Raw genomic sequence first — 19,698 nt, forward strand, 5'->3', positions numbered from 1 at the left:
GCACAGCAAACTGGGTAGGCTGTTAAAATAACTCTTGTGAGGAAACAAGTTCATTATCAAAGGTTTAAACACACTCCTTCGGACCAATCTCTTTGTCCAAGGTTTCGACCATCTGTCATCATATCTCCAATATGATGCTTTTACCATGCATCATATGGTGATTAATTTAGGGTGCATGTGAGTTCAGATTATCAATAGTTATTCTAAGATTATCATAGAGAAGCCACAATTAGGTGCTGCAGAGCTTAGTTTTTACGATTATACACCATGTGGAAGCATCTCTTCTCAAGACCTTCAAGCTTTGTTTCTTTAATCAGTACATTATTTATATTTTTAGCTTTGCTTTCAAGGTTGTGAAGAAGGACCAGTTGATTTGGCCAAATAATTGTTCTTGTTATGTTGGGTCATATTGCAGAATGTACTGAGATTAATTCTATGCTAAAAGATCTTGGTGTTGATAAGTAACACACCAGAATTCCTCTCCCCAAGCCACTTTACTGTGGTGACCAGAGATCAGCAGTGTCACTTTAATTCCTGCAAATAACATTTAAGCTTTGACTGCATGGCTAAAATGAAAATGTACTGAACATTTCTGCATTGTTCTATTCAATAGAAATTGTGGATAACACTATTCTTAACTGTAATTTGAAAAGTAAAACAAACAAGTTTTGACATAGACATTCATTTGGTGATTTAGTGCGTTTAACAGGTGTATATGTCAAATATGTAAAATATTTCCTATAGTCAATGTTCTGTAAACCTTTTAAAGAAGCTATTTAAGTTCCTATGACACAATAATGAGCTGTTTTACTGGCAAATCAATAACAGGAGTAAGAAAATAATAAACTTCATTATTCCTTTTGCATTATTTATTTTTGTAATTTATAATTCTGTCTCTGCTGTCATATTCACATCATGCAAGTCGGTGGTAATAAATCTGATTCTGATTAATATTAAAATCATAAAGATACAATTTTAGAAACATTAAAATATGGAGTATATTACCAGAATTAGACAGATAAACCAGGAATTAGGTGGAGTTAGATAAACATATGAAAAGTTAAACTGGAAATAGAATTAAAGTTGTCAAGTGCTAGTGGAACGATTACTCACAAAGCACGATGGACTGCAGTGACCTCTTGTGCTGGAATTATTATGTTTACATGATGTCAAATCTGACTAATCTACAGTTAGGATTGGTTGAAGCAGGAAAATAATTGTCCTAATGTCAAGTGGAAATCATTGAAATGAGATATTGCCATCGTGCATAACATAAGTTTTAGTAGATCTGTTAAATGAGCAAAGTAGTACAGCATATTAAAATGTCGAAAAAAAGTCATTTATAATAATCTATATTTGCAAGGAGAATTTTTTGACCAATTCATATGAGGCTATAATTTGGATTTTATTTTTTAAAAAGTAGAATATACAGCATTTGTGTCAAAGTTTCTAACTTTTTTTTGTGTGATTTTATTGTAGTTCCAAACCATGAATTATGTGGGGCAGTTGGCTGAGCAGGTGTTCGTTACAGTGAAGGAGCTTTACAAAGGACTGAATCCAGCTACCTTGACAGGATGTATTGATGTCATAGTGGTCAGGCAGCCGGATGGCTCATTACATTGTTCACCCTTTCATGTTCGTTTTGGCAAGCTTGGTGTTTTGCGATCAAAAGAAAAGGTGGTAAGTTCTCTTGTACTGGCTCCTTTCATTGCACTAATCCATAATGTGTTTTGCAGATTCTGGTTCTTCACCAGTGTCCTCAGTGTTTTACATCTGAAGTAAATAAACATTAATTAATATCACTTCATGTCCAGTAATGTTAATGATATTCATTTTCTGAGTACTTTCTATTTTTTAACTTTTTAATCTGATAAATGTTCTGCATGAAGAAAATACTTTCTGTGAATAGTAGTACAGAGTGGAAGATTCTGGTATAATAACGTGCACTTGGTATTTGCTGGAAGGTAATGATCTTTTGATGTGGTTGCATTCAGCTTGTTGTATACGTCTGGGCAAAACAAAATTAGCCTTTTCTTTTGGTTTCATAGTTTTGTGGTCTATCGCGTGTCTAGTGTTTAGCCAGGTGCTTTTTAAATGGGTTGAAAGTTTCCATCTCTGCTTGCAAAGGATAAAGGGAAGTTCCTTTCCCCATCCTCAAAGGCCAACTTATGTTCTCTCTTTTCTCATTCTGAAAATGAGTCTTCGACTTGAAGTATTAAGTTTCTCTTTTCACAGATGCTAATACCTTCCAGCACCAGCAGCGTTTTTACCTTTGAATGTAGATTTGGCTTTTATTTATTTAATTAGAGATACAGTGCGGAACAGGTCCTTCCGGGCCAACGAGCCACGCAGCCCAGCAACCCACCCATTTAACACTAGCCTAACCACAGGACAGTTTATAATAACCAATTAACTTACAAACTGGTATGTCTTTGTACTGTGGGAGGAAACTAGAACACCCTGAGAAAATCCATGATGTCACAGGGAGAACGTATAAATTCCTTATAGCTGATGCTTACAGGGAGTTGAACTCTGAACTCTGTTGCAAGCAGTAATAGCGTCGTGCTAACTTCTACACTGCTGTGGTGCCCCAAGATAGACTTTTCACAGGAAGAATAAAATACTGAGGTACTGTAATGCATTCTGTTTGTGTTTATTGTAGGTTGACATTGAAATCAATGGAGAACCAGTCGAGCTGCAGATGAAACTTGGTCACAATGGTGAGGCCTTTTTTGTGGAAGAAACAGAGAAAAATGAGGTATGTTGTGGTATACTGTCTTAAGTTAGATTTGGGCTGATCTGTACTTCAACTTCCTTTACCTATTTTAGTTCCATAATCTGTTAATATTTCTCTTACAACAAGCTGTCTTAATTTTGAAAATTCGAAATATTTTTTCATCATTGTCATTTTAGGGAAATGCCCTCCTGATTTTTACTACTTAAAAACCAAGTTCTAACTTTAGGACGTCCTTCAATTTCCTTAAGCCTCAACTCAGTAGAGTGTGCAGATTTACCATAAGCATGCTATTAAGTTCTTCTTGCCATTCGTACTTGATCAGAGTACACCTCAAACTTTGTTGCTCAAAAGGATATAATTCAAGTCACAGACTATCATCATCATCATCGGTGATCACTGGTAGTGGAGTATGATTCTTCTCCTGGTGGTTGATTTGGTCACTTGTGGGTCATGAGGTGACTGAAGAGGCCGATCCGTGATCCACAAGTCGTATTGCAGTGTTAGCAGGTGTGGTCACTGAAGTGGTGGTGGATGTAGCTGGCTGGGCCTTTCCCAGTCTCCCCTTATGTTGAAGCTGCTTAGTCTCAATGGCACGGTGGAAGTATTCTTCGAGGTGTGCAGTCATCTTAGACAGTCCATCTCCTGCTTTTCGTGTCCAGTGCTAATTTCTCCCATCCATTCCAGTTGATGTGGCACTTCCTCAGGTGGGTCTTGATTTTGTCCTTGAACCTCTTTTTTCTGCCCTCCAGAAGTGTGCCATCCTTGAGTTGGCCAAACAGAAGTTGTTTAGGGAGATGGGAGTCAGGCATGTGGATAATGTGGCATTTAGTATTGAGTCATGATTGTGGCTATAGAGTTAATGTTAGCTTCCTCCAGGATGTTGGAGTGACGATAGTCATTTAACCCTGGTATCCTCCCAGTAACAACATTGATCTCTTTGCTCACTGTCCTGTCATATCATTCCCTTTTTTTTTGTGCTGTCTTTTTCTCCTCCACTTTATCTCATCTTTTCCCCTTTGCCTAGCCTCCTCCTCTCAAAACCCATTCCCACCCTCCATTTTTACACACTTTAAACTTCATTTTTCCTCTCCAAGAGGATCACAAACCTGTCATTAACAAGAACAAATCTGCGAGTGCTGAAAATCCAAGCAACACACACAAATAACACACATAAAAGTTGCTGGTGAACGCAGCAGGCCAGGCAGCATCTCTAGGAAGAGGTACAGTCGACGTTTTGAGCCAAGACCCTTTGGTAGGACCTGCTGAAGGGTCTCGGCCCGAAACGTCGACTGTACTCTTTTTCCATAGATGCTGCCTGGCCTGCTGAGTTCCTCCAGCATTTTGTGTGTGTTGCCACAACCTTGTTGTAGGGTTTGGAGTAGTGGAGGCTGAGGGGAGACCTAATAGAAGTTTGTAAAATTGTGAGTGGCATAGGTAGAGAAGACAGTGGGTATCAGGATCGAAATGTCAAATACTAGAGTGCGTGCATTTAACATAAGAGGGGGAATGTTCAAAGGAGAAATTTGGAGAGTGTTGAATGCTTGGAATACATTATCAGGGATGCTGGTGGAGTCAGATACGATAGAGAATTTGAAGACGTTCTTAGACAAATGCAGGAATATACAGAGAATAGAGGGATAAGGGCCTTTTCCAATGTTTATCAAAGCCAACCATAGAAAAGCTTTCAACCTGGATGCATAATGGCTAGTTATGGCGACTGCTCTGCACATAACCACAAGAAACTGCAGAGAGTTATAGACATAGTTTAGCACATCAGAGAAACCAACCTCCCCTCTGTGGACTCTGTCTATATTTCTTACTTCAGTGAAGCAACAGCATAATCAATGACCCCATGCATATCAATACCATGTGCAGACAGAAAGGATTACTTTAATCCTTACTTTAGGCGTCATCAGCTTAATTATTTCAGCACTACTTCATGGGCAGAAGGGCCTTTACCTGAACTGTCCATTCTGTGTTGTGCAAATTGATTTTCTCTATCTGAACAGGGAGTTCACTTTCAAAAAATACTTCAATTATAAAAGCAATGGAGATGTCCAAAGGTCATAAAGCTAAGATGTTTTCTGTTACCATTATAAATGGAAAGCAGCTAGTTTGTTGCAATTGAAGTTCAAGCATGAAGTTTTATTCCTGACTCTCTTTCTCTCAGGGTATTGTTCCCACACACTTAACAACGTCTCCGATTCCTGTTGAAGGAGCTTACTTTACAAAAGAATCAGATTTATCTGAGAATCAGAACTTGCCCAGTTCATTTACTGGACCAGAAATAGATAACACAGTAAATAATACTTCAGCCAAAAAGAAAAGGCGTCGCAGAAGGAAGCATAAACTAGAGAACTCAAAGAAAGATGATCAGGAGTCCTCTTCAGATGAGCAAGATGTACCCGAGATGGATGTTAGTTCAGAAGAACAGCTACGATGTGCAGCTGCAAGGTAGGTTATTTATTAACCTTTGGAAGCATTGGAATTGACTTTGTAGTTTGTGACTGATTATTCATTATTTGTCATATTGACCAATCTGCTCCTAATAGCACTTAATGAGACTAAAAATTTCTGGTTTATTATTTTTTAATCTTCACAGGTCTTGTGGAAGAAGCAATCTCCTTTAATAACTTGCAGCTCTAATATCTGTTAACATTTTCTTCTTGTTTTTGTTATATAATGATTTGTCTAATGGCTGTAAACAAGGCTTTATACAGGAGTTAGTTTGGGATATGAAAGGAATACGTGCAGAAGTATACATTCACTCCTGCATTCCTGTTTTACTATTAACTAAGATTATGGCTTTTTTTTTAACCTATTTTAAGGTTTAAAAAAAGTAGGTAAAATTACCTACTTTTTTCTTTCCTGCACTAACATATTTATGCTCCCTCCCCTTGATATTAAGAAGGCAACAAACTTCCATTTCTTAGTTTAAAAAAAAGTGCTACTGTATTATATTATAATAGCTGTTTTAAAGTTTGTATTGATTTATTGTTGTCACATTAACCAAGATAAAATGAAAAGATTTTGTCATGCGAGTCATCCAGACAGATCATGTCATGCATAATTACCTCCAGGTAGGTACTAAAAGGAAACATAATACAGGATATAGTGTTGCATGTTACAGAAAAAGTGTAGTGGGGATAGTTAAATAGAGCTCAAGAGCCACTGAGGTAGATTGGGTGATCTTGGTTGGAAGTCTGGAGGTTAGCTTCAATATTTTTTGCTGTGAATTTCTTGCTTGTAGGTGTCCTGGTTGACAGGCTGAAATGCTGCTGGGTAAAGAAGCCTTGAAATACAAGGCCACAATGGAGTCAAGTGATAGTGCCTAGCTTTGGTCACGGTGAGTGGGTTGTAGATACGTAGGTGGATGAGGAGTGGGTTATAGATCATATGTCCACACTCGGAGATTGATAGTGTGGGTAATGAAACGTCCAAATTTGCTGCTTTCAGAGAACAGCAGTAATGTTGTACACTACCCAGTGTTTTGTTGTGTTGGTAGACAGTTGTTTCGTAAGTGGGGAAAATCCTGACAAAGCACAAAATAAATGTTAACTGTTAGTTTTGAAGAGATGTTAACTGAGATTAGTGTGTGCATAAAATTTAATTGCCCATAATTTTTCTAATTTTTTTTTCTGCTGCAGTGAAATGTGCCAGTTCTTTTCTGAATTACCTGATGAAGATTCAAACACATTCCATTCACGGGAAATCTATCCCTATTCCGATGGCGAATTGTCTTCTCTTGAGAGGTATAATTACTGATTAACAAAAATTTATGTTTATTTTTGTGATGTGAAGCTCGCCTAACAATTCATTTTGTATTTCAGTTGTTCCTATGATCGTATTTCTTCACCAAAAAGTGACTCTGAATTGGTTGTAAAGCCACATGAAGGACCTTTTTTAGGAACAGAGTCTCGGATGCAGTGGGCATGGGGAGGTTTTCCACAGGTGCAGTACCTATTGATAATTTTGTTATATTTAAATGCTTTCAGTTCAAAGTAGTTTATAAAGCATTTCTTTATCTCTCTGACCTAAGCAGGTAAAAAGTCTGGGGTTTGAAATTCTGTCCACTATGATGAATTTCAGCATTTTTAAAAGTATTTAGAGTAGTGATCTTGGAGGTAAGATTCTAAATCTCACACATATTGTATGATGCAGAGAAAAGACTGACATGAAGAATGATCTGTCCATTGATTCTAAGTGTTTTATTCAGCTGGAACCTGTTTGGAAAATAGCAGCAATCTAAGCTGATACTTTTGTTGCTGGAGCTACTGCAGAGGTATAGAAGTCCAGAATTCACTGGCAAGTTCCATTTTTGAGTTTTCCCAACTAGATTCTAGGACCTGTTTTATTTATTATTTAGTTATCAATTCAGCGTGGTGCAGGCCCTTACAGCCCTTTGAGCCGTGCCACCACTGATTTAACCTCAACCTAATCACAGGACAACTTGCAATGACCAATTAACCTACAGACTGATACACCTTTGGACTGTGGGAGCAAACCAGAACACCCGGCGGAAACCCATGCACATACGGGAAGGAATGTGCAAATGTGCTTACAGACGGTGCTGGAATTGAACTCCGATGCCCCAGGCTGTTATAGTGTCATGCCAACTATTATGCAGCCATTAAGCATACTTTGTCCTTTCAATGACATTCAACTACGGCAGGACTCAAATCTGCAGTCTTCTGATCATTCAGATCCTCATCACCAGAATCAAATGCCTTCTCCATTAAGCCACACGGCTGACTAATTAATTCACATTCTCCTGTCAGTCAGCAGTGAATGTGGGCACGCAAGGGAAAATGCAGTAATTGGAATCTGGAACAAAGACAAGCTGCTGGATGAGCTCAGTGGGTCAAGCATTATCTCTAGAGGTGAAGGGATAGTTAGATTGAGACTTTGTCTTGGTACGCAGTCTTGACCTGAAACATCTGTTGTTCTTTGCTTCCACAGTGAACATGGGCATTTTGTTGCTCGCAACAAATTGTGATGCTTAATACATTTCTGCTAGTACTTTTGAGTTTTTTCTTTCTTTCTTTTTAAATCTTTTTATTAAATTAGTACACAAAAAGTAAACCATGTAGACACTAATACACTGTTGCAATATAAATTTGCAAGAGATATTAATACACAAAAAAAAGTTTGTACAAACAGTGCAGATTAGATATAAAATAACAAGGTAATATAATAGTATACTAATTTTCTATGCATATCAGTAAAGAGAAAAAAAACCCACCGTGCAACCAATCTAAAAAGCAAAGCAAAGCAATGGGCTAACTAGGTAACAAGTAGACTTAAACAACTTAAACCAATCATGTCCTCAAACCTGACCTCCATAAAAAAACAAGAAAGGAATGTAAATATGGGCAAAGAGAAAAAATAATTACATTAAATGAAAATGTTGAATAAAAGGTCTCCAAGTCTGTTCAAATTTAACTGAAGTATCATAAAGATTATTTCTAATTTTCTCCAAATTTAAACGTAGTATCGTGTGAGAAAACCAAAAGAACGTAGTTGGGGCATTAATCTTCTTCCAATGTTGTAAAATACATCTTTTCGCCATTAAAGTAAGAAATGCAATCATTCTACGGGCTGAAGGGGAAAGATTACTGGAAATTTTAGGTAATCCAAAGATAGCAGTAATAGGATGGGGAGAAATATCTATATTCAATACCTTTGAAATAATATTAAAAATGTCTTTCCAAAAAGTTTCCAAAGTAGGACAGGACCAAAACATATGAGTTAAGGAGGCAATCTCCCCATGAAATCTGTCACAAAGAGGATTAATATGAGAATAAAAACGAGCTAATTTATCTTTAGACATATGTGCTCTATGAACAACTTTAAATTGAATTAGGGAATGTTTGGAACAGATAGAGGAAGTATTGACTAGTTGTAAAATATGCGCCCAGTCATCCGCTGAAGTAATAAAGCCCAATTCCTTTTCCCAATCTGACCTAATCTTATCAAATGGAGCTTTCCTAAGTTTCATGATAGTATTATAAATAATAGCCGTTACACCTTTCTGACATGGGTTAAGGTTAATTATAGTATCTAAAATATATGTAGGAGGTAACGTCGGCAAGGAAGAGAGTATAGTACTTAGGAAATTTCTAACTTGGAGATATCTAAAAAAATGTATTCTTGTTAAGTTATATTTGTTAGATAATTGTTCAAAAGACATACGGGAGCCATCTAAAAATAAATCCAAAAACCATCATATACCATTAGTCTTCCAAATTTGAAAGGCACGGTCTGTGGGAGGGGGGGGGGGGGGAGAATATGTTACCTTAAATAGGAATCACAAGCCCAAATTGATTAAGATCGAAAAATTTTCGGAATTGAAACCATATACGTAAGGTATATTTAACTATTGGGTTACCAACCTGTTTGTAGCGTTTCAAATCGAAAGGAAGAGAAGAACCTAAAATGGAGCCAAGTGCATAACCTTGAGCAGATTGTAATTCCAATACTACCCATTTAGGAATGGATAGTGTATCTAGGTCAAGTAACCAAAATTTCATGTGTCGAATATTAATTGCCCAGTAATAAAATCTAAAGTTAGGTAATGCCAAGCCTCCATCTCTCTTAGCTTTCTGTAGATGTATTCTACCCAATCTCGGGTTTTTATTTTGCTAAATAAAAGAAGAAATTTTAGAGTCAGCTTTGTCAAAAAAGGATTTTGGAACAAAAATCGGTAATGCCTGAAATACATACAAAAATTTTGGCAGAATAAACATCTTAACAGCATTAATACGACCAATCAAAGTTAAATAAAGTGGAGACCATTTAAATGAAAGTTGAGTAATGTGATCAATTAAGGGTAGGAAATTAATCTTTAATAAATCCTTATGTTTACAGGTAATTTTAATCCCAAGATATGAAAAATGGTTATTAACCAATTTAAACGGGAGGCTCTGATATAAGGGAACTTGCTTACTAATCGGGAAAAGTTCACTCTTACTGAGATTTAACTTATAACCTGAAAAAAGACTAAATTGTGCTAATAAATCTGAAGCAGCAGGAATAGATTTTTGAGGATTAGAAATATATAAAAGTAAGTCATCAGCATAAAGTGATGCAACACACATCAAAGTTGCTGGTGAACGCAGCAGGCCAGGCAGCATCTCTAGGAAGAGGTGCAGTCGACGTTTCAGGCCGAGACCCTTCGTCAGGACTAACTGAAGGAAGAGTGAGTAAGGGATTTGAAAGTTGGAGGGGGAGGGGGAGATCCAAAATGATAGGAGAAGACAGGAGGGGGAGGGATGGAGCCAAGAGCTGGACAGGTGATAGGCAAAAGGGGATAGGAGAGGATCATGGGACAGGAGGTCCGGGAAGAAAGACAAGGGGGGAGGGACCCAGAGGATGGGCAAGAGGTACATTCAGAGGGACAGAGGGAGAAAAAGGAGAGTGAGAGAAAGAATGTGTGCATAAAAATAAGTAACAGATGGGGTACGAGGGGGAGGTGGGGCCTAGCGGAAGTTAGAGAAGTCGATGTTCATGCCATCAGGTTGGAGGCTACCCAGACGGAATATAAGGTGTTGTTCCTCCAACCTGAGTGTGGCTTCATCTTTACAGTAGAGGAGGCCGTGGATAGACATGTCAGAATGGGAATGGGATGTGGAATTAAAATGTGTGGCCACTGGGAGATCCTGCTTTCTCTGGCGGACAGAGCGTAGATGTTCAGCAAAGTGGTCTCCCAGTCTGCGTCGGGTCTCGCCAATATATAAAAGGCCACATCGGGAGCACCGGACGCAGTATATCACCCCCGTCGACTCACGGGTGAAGTGTTGCCTCACCTGGAAGGACTGTTTGGGGCCCTGAATGGTGGTAAAGTAATACTTTATGAGACTTTAAACCATGAGTTATGCCAATAATATTTGGAGATTCTCGAATAGCAATTGCAAGAGGTTCTAATGCAGTATCAAATAATAAGAGGACAACCTTGTCTAGTACCTCGAAAAAGAGGAAAAAAAGGTGAATTTAAAGAGTTAGTACGAACTGAGGCCTGAGTTTTTTTAACCATACTATTTATGTTAAGCATTTTTATTTATTGATAAATTAAACTCACTAAAAGTTTTCAAACATTTTAATATTAGTATTGTGCAAAAGTCTTAGGCACCCTAGATTTTTCAAATAAATTTTGTTTTAGATTTCTTTTTATCTTCTACATTAGTGTGCTAGTAGAAAAGAACAAATTTTAGATTTCAAAACATTAATTTTCCAAAAAAAAATTAAATGTTACAAAGAAATGTTTGTATTTTGTTAAAGAAAGTAACATTAGGTAATAGACCACTTTTCAAATTAAAAAAAACTTGATTACTTTGTAGGTATATAACTCAGTGCATGATTTTACAAAGGTAACAAACAGGATGCTAATGATCAATGATATGAGTTGAATGAGCTAAACTGATTAACTGAAACAAGTCAAGTCACTTTTTATTGTCATTTCGACCATAACTGCTGGTACAGTACACAGTAAAAACGAGTCAACGTTTTTCAGGACCATGGTGCTACATGAAACAATACAAAAACTACACTGAACTATGTAATGTACTGGTTGGGCACAGGAGTACATTCAGCCAGAGACTCATTCCACCGAGATGCAACACTGAGCGTCATAGGAGGTCATTCCTGCCTGTGGCCATCAAACTTTACAACTCCTCCCTTGGAGGGTCAGACACCCTGAGCCAATAGGCTGGTCCTGGACTTATCTCCTGACATAATTTACATATTATTTAATTATTTATGGTTTTATATTGCTATATTTGTACTCTGTTCTTGGTTGGTGCAACTGCAGACATCCCACCTCTCCCGGAAGTTCCGGGAGTCTCCCGCATATTAATAGTGGCTCCCTGATGCCCGCAAATTATATACAATATCACGGAAATCAATTTTTTTGAGAGTGAGCAAGAGAAAGCAAGGGAGAGCGCGAGAGCGACCACGAGAGAGAGAGAGAGAGGGAGAGAGAGAGAGAGGGAGAGAGAGAGAGAGAGAGAGCAAGCGAGTGAGCGAGAGCGAAAGCAAGTGAGAGTGTGAGAGCGAGAGAGAAAGCAAGTGAGAGCGCTTGAGAGCACGTGAGCGACCGACAGAGAGAGAGAGAGAGAGACAGACAGACAGACATGGCAGAGTGTTCCAAAAAGTATATGAAACGTACGTCACCGCAGACTGCACTAAAGTGTACCCCTGCCTAATAGGGGTCAAAAATAATGACAGTGTTGCTGGCTGCACTGTTTGCAACAGTGACTTTTCTATTGCCCATGGTGGGTTAAGACTGTAAAACACATGTTGAGGTGAGTTTAACAGGTGTCATTCATTCATTAGCATAGCTAACATTATTTAAACTAGCTGGCCAGCTGCTAAGGAGCTACTGTATTGCAGACATCCCACCTCTCCTGGAAGTCTCCAGCAAATTGATGGTGCAACCTCCCTGAAATGAGTTTTTGCAGGGTGAGATGTCTGTAACTGTAACAAAACCAAATTTCCCTCGGGATCAATAAAGTATGACTATGACTAAAACAACACAAAAACTACACTAGACTACAGACTTACCCAGGACTGCATAAAGTATACAAAACAGTGCAGGCATTACAATAAATAATAAACAAGACAATAGGCGCAGCAGAGGGCAGTAGGTTGGTGTCAGTCCAGGCTCTGGGCATTGAGTCCAGTGGCTTGGGTGAGAAACTGCTACATAAATAAACAGCTGAATGGCGGCGTCCGGGATTCAGTCGCTTTCAGTGCTCCTGCCGAGTATTTTGTTGGAGTCGGATGTAGTCCAATTTATTGTCCAGGGAGCGGACATTGGAGAGCAGAATGGACGGGAGAGCTGGCCGGCTAGGGCTTGCTTTTTGCCTGGTACGTACTCCTTCCTGCTCGCCTCGCTTCCGCTTCCTCGCACACCGCTTACGACGTCCCCACCGCCGGCCACCGGCATCAGGCGATTCCAAGGACTGTGGGCCTGATCCCCTCAGCAAGCTGAGGTCGCGCAATTTAACCAGCAGATCTTCATGAAGGTTTGTTTTTGGGCAATCTCTGTATTGTAGCAGTACCTGGCGATGGTAGATAGTTGCTCTGTTATCCATGTGCCCTAATCAAAAAAACAGAGATGGATGTAGAAAGAATCAAACTAACTGAAAGATAACCAAACTAAAAGGTGAGGTTGTAGCAGATGTTGACAGCTTAATCGTTAATCATCGATTCTTACACCATGGCAAGAGGAGCATAGCAAAAGGACAACAGGGTGGTAATCCTGCATCAGCAAGGTCGCTCCCAAACTGAAATTTTGCGGCAGACAGGAATTTCCCAGATGTGCTGTCCATGCTCTCCTGAAGAAGCACAGAGAAATGGGCAAAGTTGAGGACAACACTGGTTGGCCACAGAAACTGAGTGCCGTAGATGAGAGGTACATCAAACTGATGTCCCTTCTAAGTCAGAAGGAGTCCAGCACTGCTATCAGCTCCGAACTCACAGAAGCCACTGGAGCCCAAGTATGCCCTTCTACAGTCTCTTGTCAGAAATGGTCTTCATAGAAGAGTTGCTGCTTAAAAGCCATTCCTCTGAAGAGGAAATAAAGCCAAGAGACTCACCTGCGCATAAAAATAAAGGACAGGTGCTAAACAATGGCTGCAAGTACTCTGGACTGACGAGTCAAAATTTGAAATTTTTAACTCAAGTAGGTGGCATTTTGTCTGTAGAAGAGCTGGAGATGCTACATGGTTGAGTGTCTGCAGTCAACAGTGAAGCACGGTGGAGGTTACCTGCGGGTTTGGGACTGCATTTCTGCAAATGAGTTGGTGATCTAGTTAGAATTAAAGGAATCCTCAGTGCTGAAGAGTACAAGCAGATTCTCATCCATCATGTAATGCTATCAGTGGAGGCTTCAGGTTGGTCCAAACCTCATTCTACAGCAGAACAATCATGCTAAGCACATAGCAAAGGTCATGAAGAACCATCTTCAGTGAAAGGAACAAGAACTGGTGATGTGGCCTCCACAGAGCCCTGATCTCAATATAATTGATGCTGTCTGGGATTACCTGGAGAGGCAGAAGCAAATGAGATGGTTAAAATCTGTAGAACTGAGGCAAGTTTTCCAAGATGCTTGGAACAGCCTACCAGTTGATTTTCTTACAAAGCTGCGAGACAGTGTACCTAAGAGAATTATTTAGAAACTTTTCATTTCATTAGTTTTGAAAGCGTCTTTACACAAATTTTTAACATGTACTTAAGACTTTTAAACAGTACCATCGATCACTTATAACATATTTCCACAAAAAGATTAAGAAAATATTTTCAGTGCTTTATTTTTACTGATGCCTTATGTTGCTTCAATTTATTATAAAAAATTTATTTTTGACTGTAAATATTAAATATTTAACGAATTTTAGTAAAATATGTTTAAGTACATTATTTTACCTTTATTTTACAGGTGAGTAAAATGGAAAAGACTGAACAACCAAGAGTGGCCACCATTACACCTTCTGAGCATACACATTTCAGAGTCATCATGGACAACAGTGCAGCGGAAGCAACAACTTCTGATTCGTCTGATATCAACAACACCATAACTGTTTTCAAGCCACAGCCTCGGACCCAAAGAAGTCCTTTGCTCGAAAGATCAGTGGAACAAACAGTTCTATCCACTGCGGGGGCAACTTTTTTAGGAGATGACTTATGGCCATTGGACCAAACAGAAGCTGTGACAGAGACTTCTGTAATGAACTCTACGGACCAAAGATCACTTTCAGAAGCTGAAATCTGTACATCTGAAGAGAAGGGTGATGTCTTTCAATCAACTCTGCAGCCAGAAGCTGAAAGCCCATCTTTGGAAAGCAGTAACAGTCTTTTGCAGCAGATGGTGTGCTCTGATGGTGCTGCAAAAACAGATGAAATGGATAAAAAGAAAGGTAACTGAAAAAACCTAAAACAGTGTGATTCATCATATTTAATTTTATCTTTGTAATAAGTTTAGAGTTATAATACAAACCCAGGAGATTCTGCAGATGCTGGAAATCTAGAGTAATACGCAAAATGCTGGAGGAACTCGGCAGATCAATCCTAATGAAGGGTCTTGCCCAAAACATCAGCTTTATTTCTTTCCGTAGATGCTGCCTTATCTGAGTTTCTCCAGCATTTTGTGTGTTACTGTAGAGCAGGGGGTTTCCAACCTCTTCTACGTCATGGACTCCTACCGTTTACTGAGGGGTCTGTGGGTCTTAGGAGAAGATCCCTTGCTTCAGAGTTACATTTGTAAGAAAAAGTTTGTGAACCCTTTGCAATTACCTGGTTTTCTGCATGAATTACTCCTGAAATGTGGTCTGATCTTCATCTTAAGTTGCAATAATAGACAAACACAATCTGCCTAAGCTAGTAACACACAAACAATTGTACCACTTCTCGTCAATACTAAGTACACCATGCCTCGATCAAAACAACTTTCAGAGGACCTTAGAAGAAGAATTGTAGAGATGCATGAAGCTGGAAAAGGCTACAAAAGCATTTCTAAAGACCTGAGTGTTCATCAGTCCACTGTAAGAGAAATTGTCTACAAATGGAGGAAATTCAGTACTGTTACTGCTCTCTCTCGGAGTGAGCGTCCTGCAAAGATCACATCAAGAGCACAGACTCAGTATTCTAAATGATATCCCTAATTGATATCATGATTTGCAGGTAATTATTTTTGTAACACATTATGGACATTGCATGTCTCAGTTCACCGGAGGCTCAGACTTCATTTTACTGAGTGTCTTTAAGCAAGCCCACACTGTTGGCAAAAAAAATCATAATCACTTTTCTCATCATGGTCTGTTTTTTTTTAAACTTTGTCTTTAGAAGCATTTCTCCTGTACTTGTAAGTCTGTACCTGAGAACTCTCCAGCCACATTGTAACTGGTGGTTGGCAGCTTCGTTCTACATGATGATTTGTATATAACTGATCACTGTTTTATTCGAATGAATTGAAATGTTCCAAGCAGGAGAACAAGCATAAAAGAACTGTAGAAGGCGTATTGAAGTGGCAAGATGTTTTCTGATGTTCTTGTGATCAAAGGTACCACGTTTAATCTTTGGTCTGAAATGAGTTTGTTTCATCTCCTTTGGGCTTAGAAAGACAGCTTTTACTTGTATTCTTTGCTGGAAAGAATGTAGCTGAAGATAAAATTTGATAAGTATAGTATATGCATTCAGCTAGCTAGTAGCTCTCTTCAAACTTGCACACATTAACCAATCTGGCACTCGTGTTAGTACATCCTGCAAAAGTTAGTGCATTTAAGAAAAGGGGAGTAGAAATGGGGGCAAGTGATCGATGGGAAAATTGTAAAGATTAAAGAGAGATTAGCTTTATTTGTCACATATACATGAAAGCGTACAATGAAATGTGTCCTTTGCATGAAATCAAATCTGTAAGGACTGTGCTCGGCAGCCTGCAAGTATTGCTTTGCTTCTGGCGCCAACATAGCATGCCCACAAGTCACTAACCCTAACTGTACACTTTTGGATTGTGGGAGGAAACAGGAGCACCTGGAGGAAACTGAGGTGGTGACTGGGAGAATGTGCGGTGGGAATCGAACCCTGAACTTACCACTGGCACTGTAATAGTGTTACGCTAACCACTACGCTACCATGCCGCTCCATGGCAATGTATTATAAAATGTGTTAATTGTCATAGTTCAGTCTATGGGGATTTCATCATTAATTGCTAGCAAACCTTTCCCATACAGAAATTGGTGTGTAGAGTTAAACTTAAAAAGATGGTTTCATGGAAACAAGCACTTTCACTTTGATAATGCTATGAGGCACAATAACCAATCATGGCACAAGTCCCTAGTACACATCTTCCAAATATCAAAGTCTGGAGCCTTGTGCGTATTTGTCAAACATGGAAATAAGGAAGCAAGCTAGTAGGAATTAGCCCCAGTCTGAAAATTTATGAGCAAATAACTTAAGATCATTCCATTTGCCTGGATTCCTGCATAGAAGGCTTGAGCAGTAGTCTTAAGATCTTCTCCTGTATCACATTTTTATCACGTTTTAGGTTGTGCAGGAAAGATAGCGGTAATAATAAGAATGATCTGCAACCATATTAAATATCTTTTTTGAATTTTGTTCAAATGTTTCAGGTAGGTAGGGTCATAAAGAAAGCTTTTGGCACATTGGCCTTCAGAAATCAATGTATTGAGCACAGGATTTCAGATGTTATGTTGACGTTGTATAAGACATTGGTGAGGCCAAATTTGGAGGATTGTGTGAAATTTTGGTCAACTATCTACAGGCAAGATGTAAATAAGATTGAAGAAGTACAGAGAAAATTTACAAGGATGTTGCCGTGACTGGAGGACCTGAGTTATAAGGAAAGATTGAATAGGCTAGGACTTTATTCCCTAGAATGTGGAAGATTGAGGGGAGATTTGTTTGCGGTATACAACGTTTTGAGGGTTATAGATAGAGTAAATGTAAGCAGGCTTTTTCCACTAGAGCTCACGAGTTAAGGGTGAAAGGTGAAATGTTTAAAGAGAACATGTGGGGAACCTTCCTCACTCAGTGGGTGTTGAGAGTATGAAATGAGCTGCCAGCATAAGTGGTGAATGTGAATTCAATTTCGGTGTTTCAGAGAAGTTTGGGTAGGTACATTGACGGGAGGGCTATGGTCCATATGAAGATTGATGGGACTGCATAGCTTAAATGGCTTGGCACAGACTAGATGCGCCAAATGGCTTGTTTCTGGGCTGTAGTTTTCTATGACTATAAAATCTAGACTTGGAACACCGTAGATGGTTCAAATTTAATTCCATATTTAGATTGCCATCCTGATCTCCAAAATGTGTTAAATAAACCCAAATTGCATATGACTAAATAATGATTAAATAATGGTAATACTGTGGCTGGCAATCTTAGTTCCTCTGGTGCTGCTCATGGTTGGCACACTGTTCTAGAGCATGGTTGTGATGTTTGTTTGCTTGTCCACCCTAACCTTTTGCTGTTTAAAAACCAATATCTTAGATGAGGTGATATCACTGATGTTAACAGACTCTAGGCGAGTCATAGAGGAATGCTATATCTATATATAATGTGTAAAAATAACAAACTTGCAGTAAGAGTCCACAACAATAGATGTACGTAAGCAGTAATTTTTGCAACAGTGCAAAGCAGAATAAAAACAATGGCCAGGTATTGTGCAGTGTTTAGCCATTATCTTACACCATCTAGTGGTATGTTGAATCGCAAACGAGAAAATCTGCATATGCTGGAAATCAAGCGCGCGCATGCACGCACGCACGCACCATCTATGGAATAGAGTAAACAATCGACTTTTCAGGCCAGGACTCTTCATCCTGTCAACTGTTTACTCTTTTCTATAAGACGATGCTTGGTCTGCTGAGTTCCTCCAGCATTTTGCGTGTGTTACTAGGAAGTACTGTATGTTGGTTAGTTCACTGGATTAGTACTCAGAAGGCTGGACTATTGAAGTAGATATGTGGGTTTGAAGCCTAACAAGTCACATGGGATATTGGCTTTCAGTAATGGTGAACATGAAACTACCAGATTGTTGTAAACATTGATCAGATTCACTGCAGAAAGTCTGCTCTTGCTGTGTCTCTCTCTTATCCATGGTCATCTGGTTGACCCCTTGAAACAGGAAACCAGCAGATGAGCTACAGTTAGCAATATTGAACAGGATTGTCTTGGCCTTTCCATTGATGCCTGTATCTCTGAAATGAATAAACAAACGTAACAATAGAGTCTAATTTGTACAGTTGAAGTCACACCTTCTAACCTCACCTCCTTATTCTCACCCTGTTGGTGTGGTCCACTTTGCATCAATTCACTTTGTTTGACTGTGCTGTGCAGTGCCATTAATTTAAAAAAACACTTTCATTTAGTTTGTTTTGTGTTGTTACTCAGTAGCAGCTTTGTGCTGGCATTAAAATGCTTACTTGCTGCACTCCACCTGCAGTGGTTACTCTTTCGGCCTATCAGTCAGAATGTGGGATTCCCATTCCCACGCATCCCCACTTTGTTACTTCTCTTTGTGCCTTCATAAATTTTCTGGAGATATATGCTGCACATTCCTTTATCCCCTTTGAATTTCTCTTCCCATTACCCCTACTCAAAACCCACTGATTCCTAGCCTGAACGCTCTGTAACAAGGGTTCCCAACCTGGGGTGTACGGACCCCTTGGTCCATGGGATAAAAAAAAATTGGGAACCCCTGCTCTATAACATCTTTCCATATGTAGTGTGCTGCAACTGAGTAAGTTAATTTTTAAATTTTTTTTCCTGCTTTAAAGTATCTTAGATCAGTATGCCATTTTGTAGTATATATTTGCAATACAAAGACTCTCTGAAGAAATCCCTTGGTGCCTGTCACATTGACCATTGCCAGTGGTCTAATCTAGCCTCCGATTGCGAGGCCTGGCAACACACCATTCACCAGTCTGTCTCCTACTTCGAGAACGTACACAGGGCTGGCATTGAGGACAAAAGGAGAAGGAGGAAGAACCGTGACACAGCAGCACCAAACCCAGAACAGAATTTCCCTTGCAGCCACCGTGGCTGGACCTGCCTGTCCCATATTGGTCTCGTCAGCCACCGGTGAGCCGCAGAAGACGTGGGCGGGCAGCCCCCTTCCTAAATCTTCGTTCACGAAGCCAAGCCATGATGTTGATGATTTGCAACTAATTGACCTTCCTTGTAAACTTTCCACCTTGCCACACACCCAGCTAACAAATGAATGGATATTAAATGTGCTGTATTATTGTTTTGATCAATATCTTACAGCTATTCTTTCATCTCTGCTTTCCTACCATTGATCTTACAACAGAATGGTTAAAAGATCATGATTAATTTCGTCCACTTTTTTCCCTCCTGAATTAAATATTTAAATAGGAACTCAATTTCCAATATTTTGTGAAAATAATTTCTCCATATTTTCTGGATTTTATCTGCAGTTGTAGTTC

At 39.2% G+C, this 19,698-nt stretch overlaps 1 protein-coding gene across 2 annotated transcripts in view; it reads left to right on the forward strand.

The window, feature by feature from the left end:
* Positions 1-19,698, forward strand: part of LOC140187112 (phosphatidate phosphatase LPIN2-like) — a 77,071-nt gene that overhangs the window by 27,789 nt on the left and 29,584 nt on the right. For both annotated transcript variants that reach the window (XM_072242072.1, XM_072242080.1), the window contains exons 2-7: positions 1,480-1,680; positions 2,663-2,758; positions 4,908-5,191; positions 6,385-6,489; positions 6,568-6,688; positions 14,172-14,649. In XM_072242072.1, coding sequence (XP_072098173.1) covers positions 1,480-1,680; positions 2,663-2,758; positions 4,908-5,191; positions 6,385-6,489; positions 6,568-6,688; positions 14,172-14,649 — 1,285 coding nt within the window. The remainder of the gene's footprint in view (positions 1-1,479; positions 1,681-2,662; positions 2,759-4,907; positions 5,192-6,384; positions 6,490-6,567; positions 6,689-14,171; positions 14,650-19,698) is intronic.

The sequence above is a fragment of the Mobula birostris genome, chromosome 2 (genome assembly GCF_030028105.1).
Source record: "Mobula birostris isolate sMobBir1 chromosome 2, sMobBir1.hap1, whole genome shotgun sequence".
Classification (NCBI taxonomy): Eukaryota; Metazoa; Chordata; class Chondrichthyes; order Myliobatiformes; family Myliobatidae; genus Mobula; species Mobula birostris.